Raw genomic sequence first — 24,315 nt, 5'->3', positions numbered from 1 at the left:
TCCCTGGTCAGGGAACTACGTCCCACATACCACAACTAAAGATTTCACATGCTGCAACTCAGACCCGATGCAGCCAAATAAATAAATATTTTAAAAAATAGATAAATAAAAACTATTTTGAAGTGTAGCCTCTCATTAAAAAGCAGGTGATCAGTAATCTGACATTTTTTTGGGCTATAACAGAAGGTTGACCACCCTGAGGTGCTTCCCCCAGGTAGAGTACCTTGATTATAGCACAGATGTGGTGACAGAGATATAAGGAAGTGCCAAAAGTTAGGAAGGTTTCTGTGTAAAAGAAGCATATGACTGCTAAAAGAACTATATGACTGTTCTTCTCTTAACGAGATCTCAAAAAATTGCCTGACTTTTACCTCTGTTTTTTCATCATTGTTGGTAGGGTCCTGATTGTCTGATCTCAAAACTGTATCTAAGTTATGCAAAATATATAGTTCACATATGAAAATTCTCTAACTTTTTCTTTTCTTATAGGCCACCTTTTAGCATGTGATTGGTTTTAGAGATCTCAGAAGCCAGATTCTGAAACTCTAGCTGTTAGTGTTCTAAATAAGAGTCATTCAGCTTGAAAAAATGATGTCTGTTTTATGAAACGTAGCTTATTCTGGATTCAACAGTACTCCTCTTAAGCTGTGAAAAATCTCAATAAGCTCACTTGTATTTTGTTAAACATTAGGTTGTTACATCTTTGTAGCCAGATGTATCATACATTCTTGTTCATGCTGAGTTGGTAATGTACCTTGCCCTTTTGTTCCTTTGACTGGTCTCTATTCTTCGATAAGGGAGTTCCATGACAGTAATCTTTATCTTCACTTTTGACAACAGGGCACTGACTAGTCTTGTTGGAAGATTATTTTTCAGTTTGGTTGCTGAGTTGGGAACATCTCCTGGAGAAGGGAATGGCTACCCACTCGAGCATTCTTGTCTGGAGAAACCCATGGACAGAGGAGACTGGCGGGCTCCAGTCCATGGGGTCACAAAGAGTTGGACATGACTGAAGGGACTTAGCACTGGAGAATTTAACAATATTGAAGAGACACTGAAAATTTTCATATTTGGTATCCTTATTCCTTCAATTTTACGAAACACAGATAGAATATATTAAGTTCAGAGGATAAAAAACAAGTATTATAATGAAAAATTAAATCACATGTATTTAATCAGTAGTATTTTATCTACTTTGTAGACTATTGACCCTTTTTGGCAAATGAGAAGTTGGTTGTGGGTTTTGAAACTTTTCATATCACACAGAATTTCCTCAAGAGTAGATCTTACTATCCTAATAGAAAATTGGTGAAATTGAGGCAGTGAGATACTGGTAGATACAAGGACAAATGCCATGATATTTTTTAGTTTAGTTTGATGGATACTTTTAGGCATCTTGGATAGCAGTGTTTCGTAAGGTTTGTACATAAACTTTGGATCATTTCCTTATTTTTAAGCCTAGGGAGTGTAAGTCATTATTGAAAGTAGCCTGCCTTTAATTATTACTAGGTAAACACTAAACAGTGTACACATTTATTATCTAATATTAACAGGTTATACCCCCCAATAAAACTGAAGCAAAATGAAACAAAACTTGGAGAATTTAGGATAACCAGAATGCTTCATAGTTTTAGAAAGCTAACTCTCACCCTAATTGATGGTAATCGAATAGGCTGTATTGATAAGTATGCCATAATATTTTATTCATGTTAATTTCTACTGCAATACTTGACATGGCCTGTTGAAACTCTGTGACCAGTTAATGAAAAATTAAGCAATAAACAGGGCATTGTGTCTATTCTATAAGTGATTTGATCCTGACTTTATATTGCTTTAATAATTGACAGGTAAGAATTATGGTGGCCTCCCGGGTGGCGCAGCGGTAAAGAATTTGCTTGCCAGTGAAGGAGACACAGGAGACTCGGTTTCGATCCCTCGGTTGGGAAGATCCCCTGGAGTAGGAAATGGCAACCCACTCCAGTATTCTTGCCTGGAGAATTCCATGAACTACAGTCTATAGGATTACAAAGAGTGACACAACTGAGCGACTGAGTGCGCACTTGCACACACACACACACACACACACAAGAATTATGGTAGGAGAGATTTGAAAGTGTGTAAAGTATGCATATTGGAGAAGGAAATGGCAACCCACTCCAGTGTTCTTGCCTGGAGAATCCCAGGGACAGGGGAGCCTGATGGGCTTCCGTCTATGGGGTCGCACAGAGTTGGACACGACTGAAGTGACTTAGCAGCAGCAGCAGCAACAAAGTATGCATATAAAATTAGATAGTCAATCTGGGAAGTTATTTGTAATTTGTTGGTTTATAATGAAAATATAAATTTGGAAGTTATTGAACTGAAAAGACTGTTTTGGCCTTTTTCTTAAGTTCTTAAGTGACGTGTGAAAAACCATTGTTTCCATAGGGTCTGCACTGCCCTTAGCGAATCCACCTCTGCCTACCACTTTTCAACCAGGAGCTCCTCTTGGCCCCCCTCCAACTGGAGGACCACCTCCAGTGAGGGCCCTTACTCCTCAGAAATTGACACCTAGAACTGTGCCCCAGCCCTCATTTAATTCAACTAGCAACCAAGAAGGTAAGCAGGACAAAAACCAAGTTAAGTCCTAAAGTTTTGACTCAGAGTGGAAGGAGTAATATTATCTGAATTCTGTGCATTCAAGCCATATTTTTCCAGAAAATCTGGTTGTTTTGGTTTGAGATGCCCCTTAGGAATTTAGGGTTTAAAAAAATTTCTCAGTTTTCCATTCCTCTATTCTGGGCTGTGGACTAGCTTTTGGGATCACTGTTAACTTTTTTGTTACTGTGCAGATTTTAAAAATCATGGCTATAAAGTTATGTATCTCTCGGTAGAGGGAGATGAGAGGGGGACTTTTGCTTTTCTGGACATGATTTGAAGCTATATTTTTAATACATCGGCTCTTTTTTATGGAAGCAGGTTTTTGATTGCCACCATTACTGTTAACAAACTGCCACTGTTAACAAACATTTATAAGCCTAAATAAAAAGTAAAATGTAAAAACATTTTCATGTTTTATAGTTTTAAACCATTATCTTCAGATGTAACTTTAAAATGCAAGTTTATTAACTTAAAATGTTTTGTAAAGTAAGAAATTGAATTTTAGGTATAACATAACCGTTGTAACAAGATTGGAAATAGGAAAACAGAAGAGGGGGGAAAAGCCACTGCCCATATTCTATGACTCAGTACAATCAATATTATCATTTTTGTATTTTCTTCCACCATTTCCTTTTTTTAGTATTGTTAGTAGGGAAAAAAACTGACCCGTGTATAATTTGAAAAGGATTGTCTTAACAATGAGAAACAAAATGATAAAGTAGTGTCTCACATGATCATTTTGAAAATCAAGCTAGAATAAGTATTTAAACTTTTAGCCAACTAAAAGTATGCTCAGGGCTTTCCTGGTGGCTCAGTGGTAAAGAATCCACCTGCCAATGCAGCAGACATGGGTTTGATCTCTTGGCTGGAAAGATCCCATATGCCACAGAGCAACCAAACCTGTGCACCACAACTACTGAGCATGTGCTGTAGAGCGCAGGAGCTGCAACTACTGAGCCCACATGCCACAGTTGTTGAAGCCCACACACCCTAGAGCCCATTTGCTGCAAAAGAGTAGCCACTGCAATGAGAAGCCCTCACATAGCACCTGGAGAGTAGCCCCTGCTTGCTGCAATTAGAGAAAAACCTGTGCAGCAACTAAGACCTAGCACTGTTGCTACTGCTGCTAAGTCTCTTCAGTGGTGTCACTGTTGCTGCTGCTGCTAAGTCACTTCAGTCGTGTCCGACTCTGTGTGACCCCATAGATGGCAGCCCACCAGGCTCCCCCGTTCCTGGGATTCTCCAGGCAAGGACACTGGAGTGGGTTGCCATTTCCTTCTCCAATGCATGAAAGTGAAAAGTGAAAGTGAAGTCGCTCAGTCGTATCCAACCCTCAGCGACCCCATGGACTGCAACATTCCAGGCTCTTCTGTCCATGGGATTTTCCAGGCAATAGTACTGGAGTGGGGTGCCGTTGCCTTCTCCGAAGACCTAGCACAGTCAAAAGTAAATAAATAAAATAAAAATATATTCACTGTTTTTGTTTGTTTCTACAAGATTACCAAGATTTTCTATTAATATATCAACTCATGGGTAAAATCGTGGTGGTCTTGAGAATTGGAAAGGAGTTACTAACTTTATTGAAGTCATTGAACTTATCTATTTGATATTAAAATGACTATTAAAAGTTAGCACATTTATTTTCACTGATTTGATTTCTTCTATACCTGAATTAGAGCTAATAAATTTTAGTGATAAATTATTATTATTAGTTTAGTTTGCTGGACTAAAAATTACTATATATCACTTTAAAGTTAATTTTAGATTCTACTCTGTTCTGTATGTTTTTAAAGGTTTTTACCCTCATAAATAGTTTATCTCATCCTTATTTATCCTCATTCTTAAATAGTATTGATTTTGGTGACTTAGTTTAGTGTGTACTGCTCGTTAGAAGTGTTTAATGCTGCTCTTGAAACTGGTAATACTTTCAGATTGTATATAATTTTGTAAACTTCACAAAGTACCATTCTTTTTAGAGGTTTATAAAGTTATTTGAAACTTTTATATATTTAGAATCTTATATTGTTTGAAATTTTTATTTGAACATGTGACATTTCCTGGGATGTGGTTTAAGCTATTTGTCATTTGGAATATTATCATAAATTTTAAACACTGGATTAGATCTTGCAGAAATCATAATACTGGTTTAAATATTGTTAATAAACTTCCTCCTTAGGTATTACATCAAATACCAATAATGGATCTATGGTGGTTCACAATAGTTATGATGAAATTGAAGGCGGTGGCTTCTTGGGTGAGATGCTATGAAAGTTTTTTTTTTTAAATGTGTTCCTGATAGAAAACAGAGAAGAAAACTTAATAATTAGGTCGTGCAATGGTATCTCCTGTTAGCATTTTCTGTCTCTATGGATTTAGACTATTTGTTAGGGCCCCCCGCCCCCCCCCAGCCTTTAGAATTGGGATTATGGGCTTTATTATTATAATGTTATGACTATAGAATACTCTTAACAGTTAGATCTATTTAAATGTATCCATTTGAACATTTATTATATTTTAATTAATTAAAGTTGTTTTGAATTGAAATTTTAGTCTGAGTACAATGTGTAGTACATGACATGAGAGTGAATTAAGTACACTAAACTTAACATTTGTGTGTTTATAGCTATAGACCACATAAGCTAGATTTTAACCATTTGTCTTACTTTGTTACTTTGTTTTATTTTACAAAATTGATGAGTTAAAGTATTAAATTACCCAGAGGGTTTTGGAGTTACAAATTTAATGGATCTATGTGTTGATTTAAAGTACTCTGGAGTGTAAAATAGAACTTAAAAGTTACCTTGTTTCTAGCAACATCACAGCCTACTAATAAGAATCCCACAATGAGCCGAAGTGTTGGATATTCATATCCCTCCTTACCACCTGGTTATCAGAACACCACACCTAGTACAACAGGAACAGGAATACCACCCTCTTCCTTGAATTACCCAAGTGGTCCACAGGCTTTTACTCAGGTATACTTTTTTTTATAACCTGTATTCTGCTTTTTGATTTAAACTACATTCACCTGAAAACATTTTAGGAAGGTACAATGAACATTTTTTACCAAATTAGAATGATAATGAATATTTAATAAGACTTTTGTCCTGTTACATGTCTCCAAAACCAAAAAAATTGACCAGGAAATCGAGATTACAGTTTTGATATTAATATATGCTTCTCTTTTCAATGGAAGACATTATAAAGGCTACTTACCGTGGAGTTATATTTTTTTAGACTCCTTTAGGTGCTAATCATTTAACTGCAAGTATGAGTGGATTAAGCCTACATCCAGAGGGGCTAAGAGTTATCAATCTTCTTCAAGAAAGAAACATGCTTCCATCGACACCTTTGCAGCCTCCAGTTCCAAATTTGCATGAAGATATCCAGAAACTGAACTGTAACCCAGAGTAAGGCTTCAAACAGTACTTCTTATTGAATAGGACATTTTACTTGTTCTAAAAGGCTTCCAGATTTTTTTTTGAGCTTCATGTATTTTGAGCAAGCTATGCAGGTGTATTAATTTATGAAAGTAGTCTGCATGCACAAAACAGTACTTTGTTAGTTGCTTACGTGATATTTGAAATGTTCATGAGTTTGAGTGAACTCCGGGAGTTGGTGATGGACAGGGAGGCCTGGCGTGCTGTGATTCATGGGGTCGCGGAGAGTCGGACACGACTGAGCGACTGAACTGAACTGAACTGAACTGAACTGAAGTAAAGAAATAAAGTTGTAATGCCTGATCTGATAGTTGCTCTTATCAACTCTAATGGGACTATGATATTCATTATCATTTTGGTAGCTCTATTATATTTTCAAAGTCCGGAGATTTGATTCTATATAATCCTTTATTTGCTATCATTTTAAATTATTTTTCATAGCAAACATAATTATAGTACGCTTTTCTCTTCTAAATTTGGTTGTGAGTTTAAGTTTATGAAGTTTTTAAGATAGGAAGACTTTCTGATAAATTGAATTTGTTATTTTTAAATAGTCTTTTTAGAACCTAATACAAAACTGAGCTTTCAGGTAATACACATAACTTTACATTTGCAAATTTGGGTTTAGTTCAGTTCAGTCGCTCAGTCGTGTCCGACTCTCCGCGACCCCGTGAATCACAGCACTCCAGGCCTCCCTGTCCATCACCAACTCCCAGAGTTCACTCAAACTCATGTCCACAGTCGGTGATGCCATCCAGCCATCTCATTCTCTGTTGTCCCCTTCTCCCGCCCCCGACCTTTCCCAGCATCAGAGTCTTTTCCAGTGAGTCAACTCGTCGCATGAGGTGGCCAAAGTATTGCAGTTTCAGCTTTAGCAAGTTACCACCTTATAATTTCAGTGCAGTCTAGATTTATATATAAAGAAAAAGTAAGTCCTTTGATAGTCCAGATTGTCTTATGCACAAGCTGAGAAGAAACTGTTTTGTTATATAAAATGGGATTATAACCATCTACCCTTTCTTTCTGAATAGGATTTAAATATTTAAAAAGGATAAAATTTGTGAGAGCCTGTTGAAATACTTCATTTATAATCTGATCCAGTGTTACAATGTGTACCTTTTAAATCTTTTGAAAATTTTTTGTTCCTAACTAGTTATAGTAATAACTGATACATGATTTTTACTTTGATACAGGTTATTTCGCTGCACACTGACTAGCATTCCTCAGACTCAGGCCTTATTGAATAAAGCCAAACTTCCTTTGGGACTGCTGCTTCATCCTTTTAAAGACCTAGTGGTATGTTTTATTCGTGAAAGTGAATGTGGAAAATTATCTTAGTGTAAGGAATCTTCTACAGTAATGCAAGAATTTTGTTTGAGCTGTCTTTAGGAATTTGACCATTGACAAATTCCTTTACTTGTATTTCAGTCAAAAAGATTATTATCAAACACTTTTACAAGGAGATAAACATATTGTTGAAAAATTCAGGAGGTACTGAGTAGGATAGATGTACTGAAGAAAATAAATAAATGAACCATAGTATTTTTTTTAAAAGTTGTAAATTGTTTACCCATTAAAATGCTTTACCCATTCTCCCAGTTCTTCTATTCTTGGAGTAAAGTCTGCTGCTTTGAGAAACTGTTTCCCAAAAAAAAAAAAAAAAGCCCTTCTACTTTTGTCCTAAGGCTTTAGGACCTTGACATCTGACCACGTACATATGAATTGATCAGTACATCAGTGATGTGATTTTCCCATAACCAACCTCCTTTTGGTAATAGAATTGTATTGCCTTTATTGATTTTTGATTTTAAAACTTTAAATCTTTTAATATGTAGGGTAAACTTTAAATAGCATAATTGCCAAGTCAAATAAAACATTTAAATATGATTTAAACCATAACTTACTTTGTGATAGTTCTTTTATGAGAACTTACTAGCCTGTTAATGTAACATGAAGAAATTTAATAATTTAATTGATTTTTTTTTAGAATGTTGATTGATCCTTCACCATTCATCTCAGAAATACATTCTAAATTTACTATGTTGGTTTTGCAGTGTAAACTTTTTTCAAATCAATTTTTATTGGAGTATAATTGCTTTACAGTGTTGTGTATGCAATGTAAACTTTTAATGAGAAAATACTTTTTAAAAGGCAAAATATAATGAGAATAGTCTTGGGGAAAATCACTAGGGTTTAAAAATCAATACATGTCAACTACATAATATTTTGTGTGGCAGGTTGGACACATTTTTTACCCTAGTTTTTCCTCAAAAATTATAATATTGTAACAGTTGTATGGATTAATTGCTTTACCCTTAGACATGATGATTGCTGTCTTTAATAAATTAGTTGTGTTTTTTTTTTTTCCAGCAATTGCCTGTGGTTACATCTAGTACAATTGTGAGATGCCGTTCATGCAGGACATACATCAACCCTTTTGTCAGCTTTCTTGATCAAAGGAGATGGAAATGTAACTTATGTTACCGAGTTAATGATGGTATTTTTTTATTAATATTATTGTATTCATTGTAGGGAAATCGGATAATATAAATGTAAAGTTAAAAAAGCGAAAAAAATTAAGCCTCCTGTTTTATTTATGTGTAATCCTTCCACTCAGATATAACTTCTTTTCACTTTTTTCTAGGCATTTATACTTATATATAAATGATTACATATTTCTTAAGCAAAAAAATATGGTAATATTACTTTGATACCACTATTTTACATTTATTATATTGGGCATATAATAAATGGCATATTTCATGGTATTATTTAAGCCTATAATTTAAGAAATATTTTTATTTAGAAATTGTCCCGTGCCTTTTCTCTAGGGTGAAAGAAAATAAGTCCACAGAATAGCTGCCATTAGCTTCATTCACTGCTGTATGAAGGGAGGTGGGCAGTGCTAGAAGGTTAGTTGAATGTAGTCTTTTCAGTAATTGATGAGGAGGAGATATCCTTTAGTAACTGTTTCACTATTTATATATTGAGAAATATCACCTAACTAACAACATTCTGTTAGGATTAGAGAAGGAAAAAGGGCATGCTGATATCCACATTGAAAATTAAGTGTTCAATTTTTCTAAAAATCTGTTTAGAAGGAGATTTCATTAAGCATTGGGAAATAGAGGAGCTTCTGAGATTTTTGAAAACCACTTTTACTGTTTGTATTTTTAGAGTAGAAGAAAATGAGGGTATAAAAAGAGCATTCTTTTTACTCTGTAATAATTCAGAAAATATATGTATGTATAGACTGAGAGACAGAACTGACTGAACTGACTGATAGTGTTTAGTACACCGTTAAAATCTTATGTATATGTGCTTTGGTATATGAAGTTAAATTGTAATAAAAGTTGAAGTCACTTTCGTATGCAGCCCAGATCAGTTCATGAACTATGGCTTACCCTTTAGCATATATTGGGATTTGAATTTTTAAACAGGTATTGAGAAAACAGATGCAATGATAATTTAGAAAATATTGGAGCACTAGTGTTTTATAAGCAGAAGGCAGCTGATATTCCATAGAGTCTTAATAACTATTGAAACTCACCATACCCCATACCCTAATACCCTAAAAATACTTTGAAGTATTTTTGCCATAGCTTTCCAGGGGCAACCAGAATCTGTAAACAACATCAAATGTTAATATCCTTGTACCCCTGTGAAATTTAAGACAAAGTTTAGTCTTGCATTTAAGAAAATAATTACCACTTAATGAGTTTTTGTCATCCTTTTAAACTATTTTAGGAAAACAGTTTTCCAGGAATTAAGAGAAAAAGGATATTAGAAAATAGGAAAAGTCATAGTACTTGTAATTGTAAAAGCAAAACATACTTAGTGCTGTTCATTATGGAGAGAAATTGAATAGAACTCAAAAATAAAGTATATTTAACCCAGACTTTCCTGGCAGTCCAGTGGTTAAGACTCTGTGCTTCCATTGCAGGGGGAGCAGGTTCAATCTCTGATTGGGATTCCAAATGCTTCACAGCATGGCCAAATTAAAAAAAAAGTGCATTTAGCTTTTAATATTTAGTCTATATTATATATGAATCCCTAAATTAAGAAAACAGCCAAATGCAAGCTATATTAAATGTAATCCTTTCAGTTTTAACAGCATATGTTGTTAATTCACATAGTTCCTGAAGAATTCATGTACAACCCTTTGACCAGAGTCTATGGAGAACCTCACAGAAGACCTGAAGTTCAAAATGCTACAATTGAGTTTATGGCTCCTTCAGAATATATGGTAAAATTTCATTTTTTATATAGCATAAATATTTCCTAATAATGGGTTTTAAATATACCATATAGTTCTTTTATAAAATTTTATATTTTTAATTTATAAAAGTTATGCTGTTCATTATAAACATAGTTAATTTGTATATAAGGGTAAGTTTGGAAAGTGAAAGTATATGCAAAGTTCCGTTTATGTTTCTTGGGTATCTATTCAGAAATCTGCAATAGAATAGTAGGATCATACTGGTATACTTTTAGGTCTCTTCTAGTGTTTTGCTATTACAAATATTGTGATGTGTATCCTCTTGCAAGTACTTATACATACACTTGTGTGAGTATCTGAGGTCTTGCATTTGAAAAGATAATAATTATGCCTAATGTTTGATTAGTACTATCCATTTTACAAAGCACATATATCATTTTGATCATCACAAACAGCTCTTAATTAAGTGGTGTTCATCCTGTTTTACAGATGTGAAACAGATTTATTTAAGTGACTTGCAAAATCCAGAACTTTTGGTTTCTCTTTCTCTATGCAATAATTGCCTCTGAGAAAAGGGAATATGAAGATAAGACTTAATACCAACTTTTAATATTTTATTTTAGTGTACTTTTATGGGATAGTCTCTATCTGGTCAATTGGGGCCATTTTAGTATAGAAATTATGAGGACTCAGTCTGTTTTCACCACATGGAAATTCAGTATAGAAAACGTTTTTGTGGCACTTAAATGGCTGTTAATAGCTTTCTTTATGTAGCTGTGCCTTTGTTGAATTAAAGCCAAAAAATCAGAAGTGTTTATTTATTTATGTTTTATTTTGTTTTTTTGGATTATTTCTGATTTTTACTCTTTTTTTTATTTTTATTTTTTACTTTGCAATATTGTATTGGTTTTGCCATACATCAACATGAATCCACCATGGGTGTACACGTGTTCCCCATCCTGAACCCCCCTCTCACCTCCCTCCCCATATCATCCCTCTGGGTCATCCTAGTGCACCAACCCCGAGCATCCTATATCAGAAGCATTTATTTTTTTGAATTGGCTTTCCTTCGTTTCTTTACCTCTTCAGTTCAGTTCAGTTAAGTTCAGTCGCTCAGTTGTGTCTGACTCTTTGAGACCCCATGAATCACAGCACGCCAGGCCTCCCTGTCCATCACCAACTCCCGGAGTTCACTCAAACTCATGTCCATCGAGTCGGTGATGCCATCCAGCCATCTCATTCTCTGTCGTCCCATTCTCCTCCCACCCCCAATCCTTCCCAGCATCAGAATCTTTTCCAGTGAGTCAACTCGTCGCATGAGGTGGCCAAAGTATTGGAGTTTCAGCTTTAGCATCAGTCCTTCCAATGAACACCCAGGATTGATCTCCTTTAGAATGGACTGGTTGGATCTCCTTGCAGTCCAAGGGACTCACAAGAGTCTCCTCCAGCACCACAGTTCAAAAGCATCAATTCTTCGGCGATCAGCTTTCTTCACAGTCCAACTCTCACATTCATACATGACCACTGGAAAAACCATAGCCTTGACTAGACGGACCTTGGTTGGCAAAGTAATGTTTCTGCTTTTTAATATACTATCTAGGTTGGTCATAGCTTTCCTTCCAAGGAGTAAGCGTCTTTTAATTTCATGGCTGCATTCAGCATCTGCAGTGATTTTGGAGCCCAAAAAGATAAAGTCTGACACTGTTTCCACTGTTTCCCCATCTATTTCCCATGAAGTGATGGGACCAGATGCCATGATCTTTGTTTTCTGAATGTTGAGCTTCAAGCCAACCTTTTCACTCTCCTCTCTCACTTTCCTCAAGAGGCTTTTGAGTTCCTCTTCACTTTCTGCCATAAGGATGGTGTCATCTGCATATCTGAGGTTATTGATATTTCTCCCAGCAGTCTTGATTCCAGCTTGTGCTTCTTCCAGCCCAGCGTTCCTCATGTTATACTCTGCATATAAGTTAAATAAGCAGGGTGACAATATACAACCTTGACGTACTCCTTTTCCTATTTGGAACCAGTCTGTTGTTCCATGTACAATTCTGACTGTTGCTTCCTGACCTGCATACGGGTTTCTCAAGAGGCAGGTCAGGTGGTTTGGGATTCCCATCTCTTTCAGAATTTTCCACAGTTTATTGTGATCCACACAGTCAAAGGCTTTGGCATAGTCAATGAAACAGAAATAGATGTTTTTCTGGAACTCTCTTGCTTTCTCCATGATCCAGCGGATGTTAGCAATTTGATCTTTGGTTCCTCTGCCTTTTCTAAAACCTGCTTGAACATCTGGGAGTTCACGGTTCACATATTGCTGAAGCCTGGCTTGGAGAATTTTGAGCATGATTTTACTAGCGTGAGAGATGAGTGCAATTGTGCGGTAGTTTGAGCATTCTTTGGCATTGCCTTTCTTTGGGATTGGAATGAAGACTGACCTTTTCCAGTCCTGTGGCCACTGCTGAGTTTTCCAAATTTGCTGGCGTAGTGAGTGCAGCACTTTCACAGCATCATCTTTCAGGATTTGAAATAGCTCAACTGGAATTCCATCACCTCCACTAGCTTTGTTCGTAGTGATGCTTTCTAAGGCCCACTTGACTTCACATTCCAAGATGTCTGGCTCTAGGTCAGTGATCACGTTATCGCGATTATCTTGGTCATGAAGATCTTTTTTGTACAGTTCTTCTGTGTATTCTTGCCACCTCTTCTTAATGTCTTCTGCTTCTGTTAGGTCCATACCATTTCTTTCCTTTATCGAGCCCATCCTTGCATGAAATGTTCCCTTGGAATCTCTGATATTCTTGAAGAGATCTCTTCTAGCTTTTGTAAAAATGGCTTCCTTTAAATTTGGAAACTTGCCTAGGTCTGCAAGAGATGTTGCTTCTTCCAGACTTACTTCTTGGACAGCAGATTCTATGAATTTGGCAAGTGATATGTGCAAAAAAAATATAAAAATATATACTAGACATCAAGTTCTGAGTGTGATTATTTGATGCTTTTTATTGAATTGAAGACAAATATTTGAGCTTGGAAGTTTAAAATATACTTGTACATTTTTCTGCAATTTTTAAAATATACTTGTACATTTTCTGCAAGTATATACAAAATATACTTGTACATTTTTCTGCAAGTTTAAAATATACTTGTACGTTTTTCTGCAACTGGTTGAAATGTGTTGGTTAAATAACCAGCTCAAGTTGACTTGATTTGTCATTTTCAGAACTGTAATTTCTCTAAATTGTGAAATATGATGAAAGCCTATGAAACATGAATATAGGTTACCAAGTAATCATAATATCACTGTTTTACCACCCAGGTCAAGAAATTGAACATTGCCAATACTCTCAAAAGGTTTTCTTTTTTAAAAAATTTTATTTATTAATTAGGTTGGTGTGAAAGTAGTTATGGTTCCGGACCCTGAATTTGAAATCATTTTAACTAGTTTCAGCCAGCTCTTTATTAATAAAAATAGGAACCGCTACAACACATTGTTGCCAACAAGAAATAAGTTTGTTTATTCCTGTAGCATAAAAATCCATGCTTCAGGATTCAGCGAACTCTTGGAAAGCATTTTCTGCATCCTGCTGGTTGTGGAAGCGTTTTCCTGCAAAAAGTTGTCAAGATGCTTGAAGGAGTGGAATGGTGGTTGGAGAGAGGTCAGGTGAATATGACAGATGAGGCAAAAACTCATTTTTTTGGCCCGATTTGTTCAACTTTTGAGATTTTGATTGTGTGAGCTCTTGGGCAACTTCTCGTGCAGCTGTAAGAGGATCAGCTTTGATGATTGCTCTCAGTTGGTTGTGGTCAACTTGCAGTGGCTGGTCACTGTGCTCCTGATCTTCAAGGCTCTCATCTCTTTTGCAAAAGTTCTTGAACCACTACTGCATTGTTCATTCATTAGCAGTTCCTTGGCCAAAGGCATTGTTGATGTTGTGAGTTGTCTCTGCTGCTTTATGACCCATTTTGAACTCCAATAAGAAAAGCATGAATTCACTTTTTGTCTAGTAACAATTTCCATAGTCTAAAATACATACAAAATTAACAAGTAATAATTCATTAGCAAAAAATATAAAGCAAGAAATGCACATTAAAATAATGTGTAACAAAACTGCATTTACTTAAAAATTTTTCCAATATCAAATGGCAAAGTTCAACAATGCAAAACTGTAATTACTTTTGCACGAACCTAATATCTGGCTACACCAGCTCTTAGTTGCATCATGCAGGCTCTTTTAGTTCAGGCTTGTGGGATCTAGTTCCCTGACTGGAAACTGAATCCTGGACCCCTGCATTGAGAGCACAGAGTCATAGCCACTGGACCACCATGGAGGTCCCCTAAAAGCTTTCTGATTATATGTATTCCCCTTCCCGTCTTAGAAAAAACACTTTTCTGACAGATGACAATCATATTCTCATTTTCCTTTTTCTAAGTATGCATATGAAAAAAACTTCTTTCTATATTATTTTCTTCATCTATTATTATTATAGTCTCCACTTGTTCTGTAAATAATGTTTATTTTATTGTTTTGCTCTATGTAGATATGACAAATGGTAAGTTTAAATTAAATCCTATTAATTGTATTTAATGAGAACCTTTTTCTCCTTCAGTTACGACCACCTCAACCTCCAGTGTACCTCTTTGTTTTTGATGTGTCTCACAATGCAGTTGAAACTGGATACTTGAATTCAGTTTGCCAGAGTTTGTTAGACAATCTGGATTTGTAAGTATCTTAACTCAGGTTAATTTAGAAACAGTGTTTGTATTAATAAAATGAATAAGTAGTTCCAAAATATGTTTAAAAAGCTATGTAATTATGTTCTCAGTGTCCACTTAAATCCATAGTTAACTTTAGGTCTCCCTTTCTCTGAGAAATACTTGTTTATTTTTAACTTTTTATTATGGAAAAATTTCAAGGATGTGGTAAATAGAAAGAATATAGTGAAGTTCCAGGTACTTAGCTTCAGGTTCAGTATTTTTTAGTGTTCAGCTGTTCTTGCTTCATCTATCCCTGCCCCTGCTTTTTCCCCTAGAAGTATTTTAATGCAAATCTCAGTCAGTATATCATTTTACCTAAAAATATGTGGAATTATTTTTAAACCTAACTAAAATATGAGAATCACATCAAACAAAATTAGCAGTAATTCCATAATATGATATAATATCCAGTTCAATTTTTGTTTCTGGTTGTCTCAAGAATGTTTTTTTATTGTGGGTTTGTTGGAAAAAGAATCTAAACAGTGTCTACACATAGCATTTGCTGGTCATATCTCTTAAGCCTCTTAAAACAACTGTACTTTAAATGGTTCTTACATGCTTTGTATAACCCATGAAAGCTAGCATGACCTTTCAGTATAATGAAATACTCTTGTGCTCTTGTATGGTAAGGAAGAATGTTCAGGAGCAAATCTCACCAGAAATGGACTAACTCCCTCAGCTTGGTTACAGGCATTTTTGTTCTTGTCGGCATTTGTGTTTTTAATGTTGTAGGTTGTGTATAAGAATTGTTTGTTAATGAGAGGGTTCACTAACTTACCCAAGAATGAAAACTAGTTTGTTTTGCCTCTTGTAAACCTAAGGTGTACATATTTAAGTTCTTTAAAACGTCTTTTTGCTGATCTTCTTAAATGAATGAAGTAAGCAAATAAAAATAAATGTAAGCAGTTTTTTAAAAAAGATACAGTATGTAAAGCAGTATGTAGATTTATGCATTATGTAAATTACATTTTAGAGTTGGTATATGGTAATTTTTTGAAGTCTTTTTTATAAGTTAAAATCATCTACAGAATTTTGTATATACTTCCAGTTGTTTTTTATATGTCATTTCCTAAGTGATTAATATAGCTTTATATAGGTATAATGAGTTTTGGATTGCTGTTTCATTGCTTGGTTTTGTTGATTATTTGGGTTATGTGTAGTGTTTTCTTTTGAGTAGTATATGTTTCCACGGTGATTAAACACTGCACAGATTAAAAACATTTTTGTTGGGACATTTTCCACAGGACAGAAGCAAATGTTTGTATATAACTCTTTGCAGGTATTTTAGGTATAATGTAAAACTTTATAAAATATTCTTCTGAATTTGTTTTTAGGCTTCCTGGCAACACCAGGACAAAAATTGGCTTCATAACATTTGATAGTACAATCCACTTCTACAGTCTTCAAGAAGGTCTCTCTCAACCTCAGATGCTAATAGTTTCAGATATTGAAGGTATATATTATATACTTAAATTAATAAACTGAGGAAATTTTAGTTTTAGAACTATTTCATGATTGTTCAGCCAATTCAGATACTTGGTATGATTCTACTATATTGAGGAAAACTTTGAGTATATAGTGACAAGATTTTTGGACTTGTGAGAGTTCTTCAAAGTTCTTATTTTATAGAAGAGGAAACAGAATTATGGAGGTAAAGTGAATTCTGAAGAAGGCAACAAAAACAATGTTAAATCTCATTCAGGAAGTATTTGAGGATAGACATAGGCCAATGGAACAGAATAGAAGCCCAGAGATAATCCTTCATATATTTGGTAACTTTATTTTTGATAGGGATACCAAGACCATTCAGTGGGGAAAAGACAGTCTTTTTAACAAATGGTTCAGAGAAAACTGAGCATGCAAAAGAATGAAGTTAGACCCTTATCTTCAACCAATTAAAAAAAAAATTAACTCATTGGATCAAAGACCTAAACTTAAGAACTGAAGCTATAAGAAAACAGTGGAAAATCTTCATGACATTAGGTTTGGCAATGATTTCCTGGATATAACACTAAAAGCAGAAGCAACAAAAGAGAAAAATAAATAAATTGGACTTGATCACTGTTAAAAACTTTTGTACGTGAAAGAAAACTGTCAACACAGTAAAAAGAAGTACAGAAGTATGGAGAAAACACATGTATATGCAAATTATACATAAGATGAAGGATTAATAAAAGAGCTGCTAATGGCTCAGGTGGTAAAGAATCCTCCTGCAGTGCAGGAGACCCGGGTTCAGTCCTTTGGTTGGAAAGATCCCCAGAGAAGGGAATGACAGCCCACTCCAGTGTTGTTGCCTGGAGAATTCCATGGACAGAGGAGCCTGGTGGACTACAATCCATGGGGTCACAAAGAGTTGAACATGACTGAGTGACTAACAAACATACATACAACTCAGTAATAAATAAACCACAACTCAAAAATGGACAAAGAACTTGAATAGAAAGTTCTCCAAAGAAGATGTACAAATGGTCAATAAACATACGAAAAAATGCTCAACATCATTAGTCGTTAGAGAAATGCAAATCAAAATCACAATGAGATACCACTTAACATCCATTGGAATGGTTATTATTTTAAAAATGGAAAATAACAAGGGCTGGTAAGGATGTGGAAACTTTGAAACTGTTGTATATTCTGGTGGGAATGTAAAATGGTTCAGTGCTATGGAAAACTATTTGTACACTCAAAAATGGTTAAGGTGAGGGTTTTCCTGGTTGTCTGGTTGTTAAGAATCCATCTGCTAATGTAGGGGACACTGGTCCAGGAAGTTAACACTTGCCGTGGGGCAGCTAAACCCATGAGCCACAACTACTGAGCCCACGAGCCATTGTTACTGAAGTTCGAGTAACCTAGAGCTTGTGCTCTACAACAGGAAAAGCCTCTGAAATGAGAAGCACTGCACAGGCTTCCTGAGCACAACTGGAGAGTAACCCTGACTCATGGCAACCAGAGAAAACCTGTGCAGCCAAAAATAAAGTTAAATAGATAAATGAAAATTTAAAAAAGAATGACAAAAATTTTATATGGTTATGGTGATAAATTTTGCATATTGTATGTATTTATCACAGTTTAAAAAATTAACTCCAAATGGATCATAAACCTGAATATGAGACTGAAACTATAAAACTGTTAGAAAAAAACATAGAAGTGTTTATGTGACCTTGAATTAGGCAGTGATTTCTTAGATATAACATCAAAAGCACAAATGACAAAAGAGAAAGTAGGTCAGTTGAGCTTCTTAAAAATTAAAACCTTGGGTAAACAACAAGGTCCTACTGTGTAGTACAAGACACTGTATTTAATATTCTATGATAAACCATAAGAGAAAAGAATGTATATTTGCATTAACTGAATCACTTTGCTGTACAGCAGAAATTAGCACATTGTAAATCAACTATACTTCAATGAAATAAAAAAGTGAAAATGTTTTTAAAAACTAAAGCTTTTTGTGTTTCAAAAGGATACCATCATGAAAGTGAAGACACCCACAGAATGAGAAAAAATATTTACAAGTCATATATCTGATCAAAATATATATCTAGATCATGCAGGGAACTTCTACAACTTAATAAAAAAGACAACCTAATTAAAAAGTGGGCAAAGGATTTGAATAGCCATGTCTCTGTGGTACACCATATTCAACATTTTGTCAATGCAGTTGACTGATTAGCCCTTGAAAAGATGCTCATATCATGAGTTACCAGGGAAATGCAAATGAAAACCACAAAGAAGTGCCATATCACAGCAGTTAAAAAGAAATCTCAAAACCAAAATTTTCTGCTGCTCTGAACATGTCTGAATAACTGGTTAAGTTCCATGAGTATTGGTTTGGGCATTACAAATAAATATTAATAAATAGGTAATTTCACAACTATAAAATTTACGAATTATGAGAATTGGCTGTACATCTTTAAAATGCAGTAAATGAATAGAGCCCCCTCTTCTGTCCTGGTTTTCCAGATCTCACAACAGAGCAGCCAAGTCAGTCTTTCCCCTTTCCCTTATCTGTTCATATTTCTCCAAATACTTACTTGGCATAAAATAAAATCACATAACAGGTGATTCTGGTAATGGGCCAAGTTGTGAATTTACTGATATGGTTCAGCCTCTCAATTTTATATAAGAGCTGATGAATATCCCTTGCTGGGTGTCACATAGAAAAAATTTTTTTAAAGGACAGTAGCAAGTTTTTGCAAGGATGTGGAGAAATTGGAGCCCTCATTTACTAGTAGTAGGAGTGGAAGATGGTGCCGCCATTAGGGAAAACATTTTGTCAGTTCCTCTAGAAGTTAAACATAGAGTTAACCATATAACCCAGCAATTATACTTAATAGGAAAGCAACTATAATTTTTAAAAATTGTTAATATGAATTATTAAAAATAAAACAGTACAGAACATGTCTACCCAAAAATGTGTACATGAATGTTTTTTAACAACTCAGCCAAGAAGTGGAAACAACCCAACATAAACAAAATGTAGGATATCCATAAAATGAAATGTTACTCAGCAGTAAAAAAACAACATGGATGAACCTTGAAAATGTTAGGCTAAGAGGAAGAAGCCAGTCACAAAGGACCTCATGGTGTGACTCCATTTTTATAAAATGTCCAGAATAGGCCAGTTCAGAGACCAGAAGACCACAGGCTGCCTAGAGCTGTGGGAGTTGGCAGAGAAGTGAGGAGTGACTGCTAATCAGTGTGGGGTTCCCTTTTGCAATGATGAAAATGATCTAGAATTAGGTAGTCTTGACAGTTATACAACTCTGTGCATATAGTGAAAAGAACACTGAAGTGTATCTTCTGCACGAGTAAATTTCATGGTGTGTGAATTATACTTCAAACCTTTTATTAAAATCTTAATTTTAAAGAAAAAAGGATATAACAGTTAAATATTTAATTATTTCAAATTATCTGTTGGTATTATTTTTATAAAAATTATGGTGAGCCTTACTTTTGTAATTTTGTAATGAAAAATGTAAAAAGTGAGACCCCCCTCAAAATACTCCATCACCACCCACATTTGGCCATTTAGCATACCTTGCTATTTACTTGATTTTATAGCCCTGAGTAGGCTAGTAGCCTTCTTTGTGAGAAAGTATCCACTTTATGAATGACAGAGTTGTTAGTGGGCTGTATTACTTCTATTTCAAGACAAAATTTTTGTGTGTCTTCTTAGTCAAGATTTTTTTTTTTTTTTTTTGCCAAGAGTGTTTCTTTGACTGCTTTTGGGGCTAGGCAGGATTCTAAATTGTCTTTAAGAAGCACAGTACTTGTACAAACCTTACAGAGTGCTTGTGGATCTCTATTTTTTGAAAGACTGTTTACCTTTTACATAACAGATAAGTTCCAATAAAAACCTAAATCAGTGCTCTTTTGGTAACTCTGAACATAGGTAGACATTGCTGTGAAAGTAGAGAATATGGCTTTTCTCTAAGTGTGGGGGTGGTTAATTATATCAGTGTTATGTATTTAGAACATCTGTGACAGTTGTTTTGTTTAAAAGAAATATTTATTTATTTTTTCAGATGTTTTTATACCTATGCCGGAGAACTTATTAGTAAATTTAAATGAAAGTAAAGAGGTAAGGGACACTTTCCTATCTGACATGTTTAATTGAAATGTTGAAGGAATGTATTTTTAAAATGAACTTTATGTAGAGTTTTGCTTCTTTCTGTGACATTTCTAGGATGTGTAGCATTTTATATTTGCGATTAGTTAAAATTCATCAGATGAACAGTTTTTGAGTTTGCCCTTAAACTGATTGCTTTTAAGTTTATTGTGTCAGTTTGTGATAGGGTAGAAGATAAGTCTGTTCCATAAAGGAGGATAAGATGCAGGAAACCTGCCTTGCCAGCCATTTGGGAAATTGGGAGGGTTGCTGAGATAAGCTTCTGGTCACTACGTAGAAGCACTTTAGGCTGCTTTCAGTTCCCTTTGCTTTTTTGATTCACAGAGTGTCATTGAGGTCAGTTCAGAAGAAACTCTTATTACCTGCCTGGAAATTGCCATGACATAATACAGTGAGAGGTGAACAGAATGTGTCTGAAGGGGGGATGTTGTCTACCCTGTACATGCATATATGCCATAGGGGTAACATTTTAACTAGCAAGTCTATGGTCTCAGCTGTTGGCAATGGTGACTTTGCCATAGTGCAAAGTATTTTTTCCCATTAACTCTCTTTATTTATACAACCTAACCTGAAGAGGTAGTTGTTTTTTGTTTTGTTTTTCTTTTGTAGTAATATCACTAGTTGGCAAATTTACTGGCTATCTTAGATTTTGCAATAGGGAAGAGTTAAATACACTTTGGAACTGAAAAGAATAAAGTGTATAGAGGTGATTGAGAAGGCCATATTTCATGGCATTTAAATATGTCAAATCTCTAAACTGTGATGGTTCTTTTGGATATATTTTGGACTTATAGTCTTGCTGGACTACTGCATGTGCAAGAACTGTAAGGCCCCAATTTTGATTTGTCTTGCTTGCCAATTTATAATGTTGACTTAAAATGGCTTTCTTGTCATTTGACCAACTTCATTGTTTACTGTACTGTCTGTAGATTCTCTGACCATCATCATGACTCAGTGTCCTGTCTGTTGTATTACTTACTGACTTACTGTGAAAAAAAATTTTTTTTATTGTAACACTCTTGAGTTTTCTTGCTTTATTTCACAAGCTCGTCCAAGATTTACTGAAAACGTTGCCACAAATGTTCACCAAGACCTTGGAGACTCAGAGTGCCTTGGGTCCAGCTCTTCAGGCTGCCTTTAAGTTGATGTCCCCAACTGGTGGTCGAATGTCTGTTTTTCAAACACAACTCCCAACTCTTGGAGTGGGAGCCTTGAAACCTCGAGAGGAACCCAACCAAAGGTCATCTGCTAAGGTTAGAAAGTCATCAAGTGTATGATAAGATTTATGCTGGTGTTTTGTCCCTTTGACTATAGAGACTGTTTTAAATTTATTTTTCACTTATGAAAAACGGAATATAAGGAAATGAATAATCATTTTTCTTTTATGTAGTCATTTCTTTTTCATTATTTTTTATCTGATTCACTCTTAACTTATGTTAGATCTTTAGCAGACCACTAGCAGATTTGCGTGTAGCTTCCCAGGTGGCTCAGCGATAAAAGAATCCACTTGCCAGTGCAGGAGATGTGAATTCACTGTGGGTCAGGGAGATCCCCTAGAGAAGGAATGGCAGCCCACTCCAGTATTCTTGTTGGGAAATCCTATGGATAGAGGAGCCTGGTGGGCTACGGTCCATGGGGTCACAAAGAGTTGGACACGATTTAGCAACTAAATAGCAGCAGCAATGCCACCTGCCTTTGATGAGAAAGTCAGGGAAACTAAGAGAATATGCTTGCTAGGAACAAGATAGAACCTGTATGATGAGTAAAATTAGTCATGGTTTGTTATATTGACTGTCCTGAATTGTTTTTGAGCACCTTGTGTGTATAAACTTATTAAGATACATATTTCTCAAAAGATGAGAGTGTGGCCGTATACTATAATGATTAAAAGTGTCAGCTTTGGAATAAGTCTGCCTAAGTTTCATTGCTTTTTAAATGTGTGAGCTTGAATAGTTACTTAATTACTTTGCCCCTCTGTTTCCTTATATTTATAAAGTGAGAGTATCAGTCATACTTATCTGTTATGATAGATGAAAAGTATTACATATGAATTGTTTAGAAGTTCCAGCATTAAGCATTTACAAGAATATCAAAATAAGTATAATAGGTATATTCTTTTTTAAAAGTAAAGCAAAATAGAAAATTCTTAAGCAGGACATGTTTCTTACTGAAAAAAAGAGAAAATATTACAAAACATAAAGGATTTTATAGAATGTTCAAAGATAATTGTTAACCCTCAGTGTATATGGTGTGTGTGTGCACGCTCAGTCACTCAATCGTGTCCGACTCTTTGCAACTCCATGGACAGTAGCCCGCCAGGCTCTTTTGTCCATGGGATTTTCCCAGCAAGAGTACTGGAGTGGGTTGCCATTTCCTCCTCCAGGGGCTTTTCCTGATGCAGGGGTCGAACCTCCATCTCTGGTGTCACCTCAGTGGTATGTATGAACCAATATATAAATTTTATGACAATTTAATGATTTAAATTTTTTTCTCTTTGTAATTATTAATAGGAAATTCACTTGACACCATCAACTGACTTCTATAAGAAATTAGCCTTGGACTGTTCTGGTCAGCAGGTAGCTGTTGACTTATTCCTTCTCAGTGGACAGTATTCTGATTTGGCTTCTTTGGGTAAGTTCTTCCTAGTGATTATTTTTCCGGGTGAAAGTCAAAATGGTATTTTTATGATGATATAGATGACAAAGTGAGGGAATTCTTATTCCCTTGGGAAGTCAGTTTAGTTTATAATTAACCTTATAGTCTTTTTCTCTGAACATTTATAATAGAGAAATGTCTATATTACTATTTAAAGGAATGAATTCTTTTTTGACGATGTCTTGGAAGGTAAAGAAAGGTCAATTCAAATGCTTGTAGTTACTTTGTGTTAGTAATAGTAGGTAATAGTAGAATTTTAAAGGATTATGTGTTCTCTTTCAGGTTGTATTTCTCGGTATTCAGCAGGTAGTGTCTATTATTATCCCTCTTACCACCATCAACACAACCCAGTCCAAGTACAGAAATTGCAGAAGGAACTACAGAGATACCTCACTCGGAAGATTGGGTTTGAGGCAGTCATGAGGATTCGGTGTACCAAAGGTGGGGGCACTTTTTTTTTTAACATTTATGAAGGCATAAATGGTTTTATTTTAAATTGCCTTTATTTATTTTTGGCTGTTCTGGGTCTTTATTGCTGCACTTGGGCTTTCTTTGACTGCGGCAAGCAGGGGTTACTCCTTGTTGCAGTGTGCGGGCTTCTCATTGCGATGGCTTCTCTTGTCGCAGAGCACAGGCTATAGGTCCCGAGGGCTTCAAAAGTTGCAGCTTGCAGGTTCTAAGTGTGGGCTCGGTAGTTGTGGCTCACGGGCTTATTTGCTCCATGGCATGTAGGGTCTTCCCAGCCCAGGAGTTGAACTAGCAGCCCCTGCATTTGCAAGCAGATTCTTAATCATGGGACTACCAGGGAAGTCCATCCTTTTTCATTTTCTTAATGGTACCCTTGGAGGCATAATTATTTTTAATTTTGGTGATGTCCCATTTATCATGTTTTTTCATTTTTCCTTTGTACTTTTGGTATCATAGGTAGCTCAGTTGGTAAAGAATCCACCTGCCATGCAGGTGACCCTGGTTCGATTCC

At 35.4% G+C, this 24,315-nt stretch overlaps 1 protein-coding gene across 2 annotated transcripts in view; it reads left to right on the top strand.

The window, feature by feature from the left end:
* SEC24A (SEC24 homolog A, COPII component) overlaps positions 1-24,315 on the top strand; it is a 70,535-nt gene that overhangs the window by 25,211 nt on the left and 21,009 nt on the right. Inside the window, exons 3-15 of one of the 2 annotated variants that reach the window (XM_055431307.2) lie at positions 2,428-2,598; positions 4,817-4,894; positions 5,452-5,615; positions 5,878-6,050; positions 7,274-7,376; positions 8,451-8,577; positions 10,217-10,326; positions 14,905-15,017; positions 16,387-16,505; positions 20,578-20,633; positions 21,728-21,934; positions 23,192-23,312; positions 23,619-23,777. In XM_055431307.2, the coding sequence (XP_055287282.2) occupies positions 2,428-2,598; positions 4,817-4,894; positions 5,452-5,615; positions 5,878-6,050; positions 7,274-7,376; positions 8,451-8,577; positions 10,217-10,326; positions 14,905-15,017; positions 16,387-16,505; positions 20,578-20,633; positions 21,728-21,934; positions 23,192-23,312; positions 23,619-23,777 (1,701 nt within the window). The remainder of the gene's footprint in view (positions 1-2,427; positions 2,599-4,816; positions 4,895-5,451; positions 5,616-5,877; positions 6,051-7,273; positions 7,377-8,450; positions 8,578-10,216; positions 10,327-14,904; positions 15,018-16,386; positions 16,506-20,577; positions 20,634-21,727; positions 21,935-23,191; positions 23,313-23,618; positions 23,778-24,315) is intronic. The other variant, XM_055431308.2, reaches the window with a different exon arrangement.

The sequence above is a fragment of the Moschus berezovskii genome, chromosome 8, assembly GCF_049115385.1.
Source record: "Moschus berezovskii isolate FMDL1 chromosome 8, NW_MosBer_1.0, whole genome shotgun sequence".
Classification (NCBI taxonomy): Eukaryota; Metazoa; Chordata; class Mammalia; order Artiodactyla; family Moschidae; genus Moschus; species Moschus berezovskii.
The sequence above is the reverse complement of the archived record's forward strand: the minus strand, read 5'-3'. Positions and strand labels throughout refer to the sequence as shown.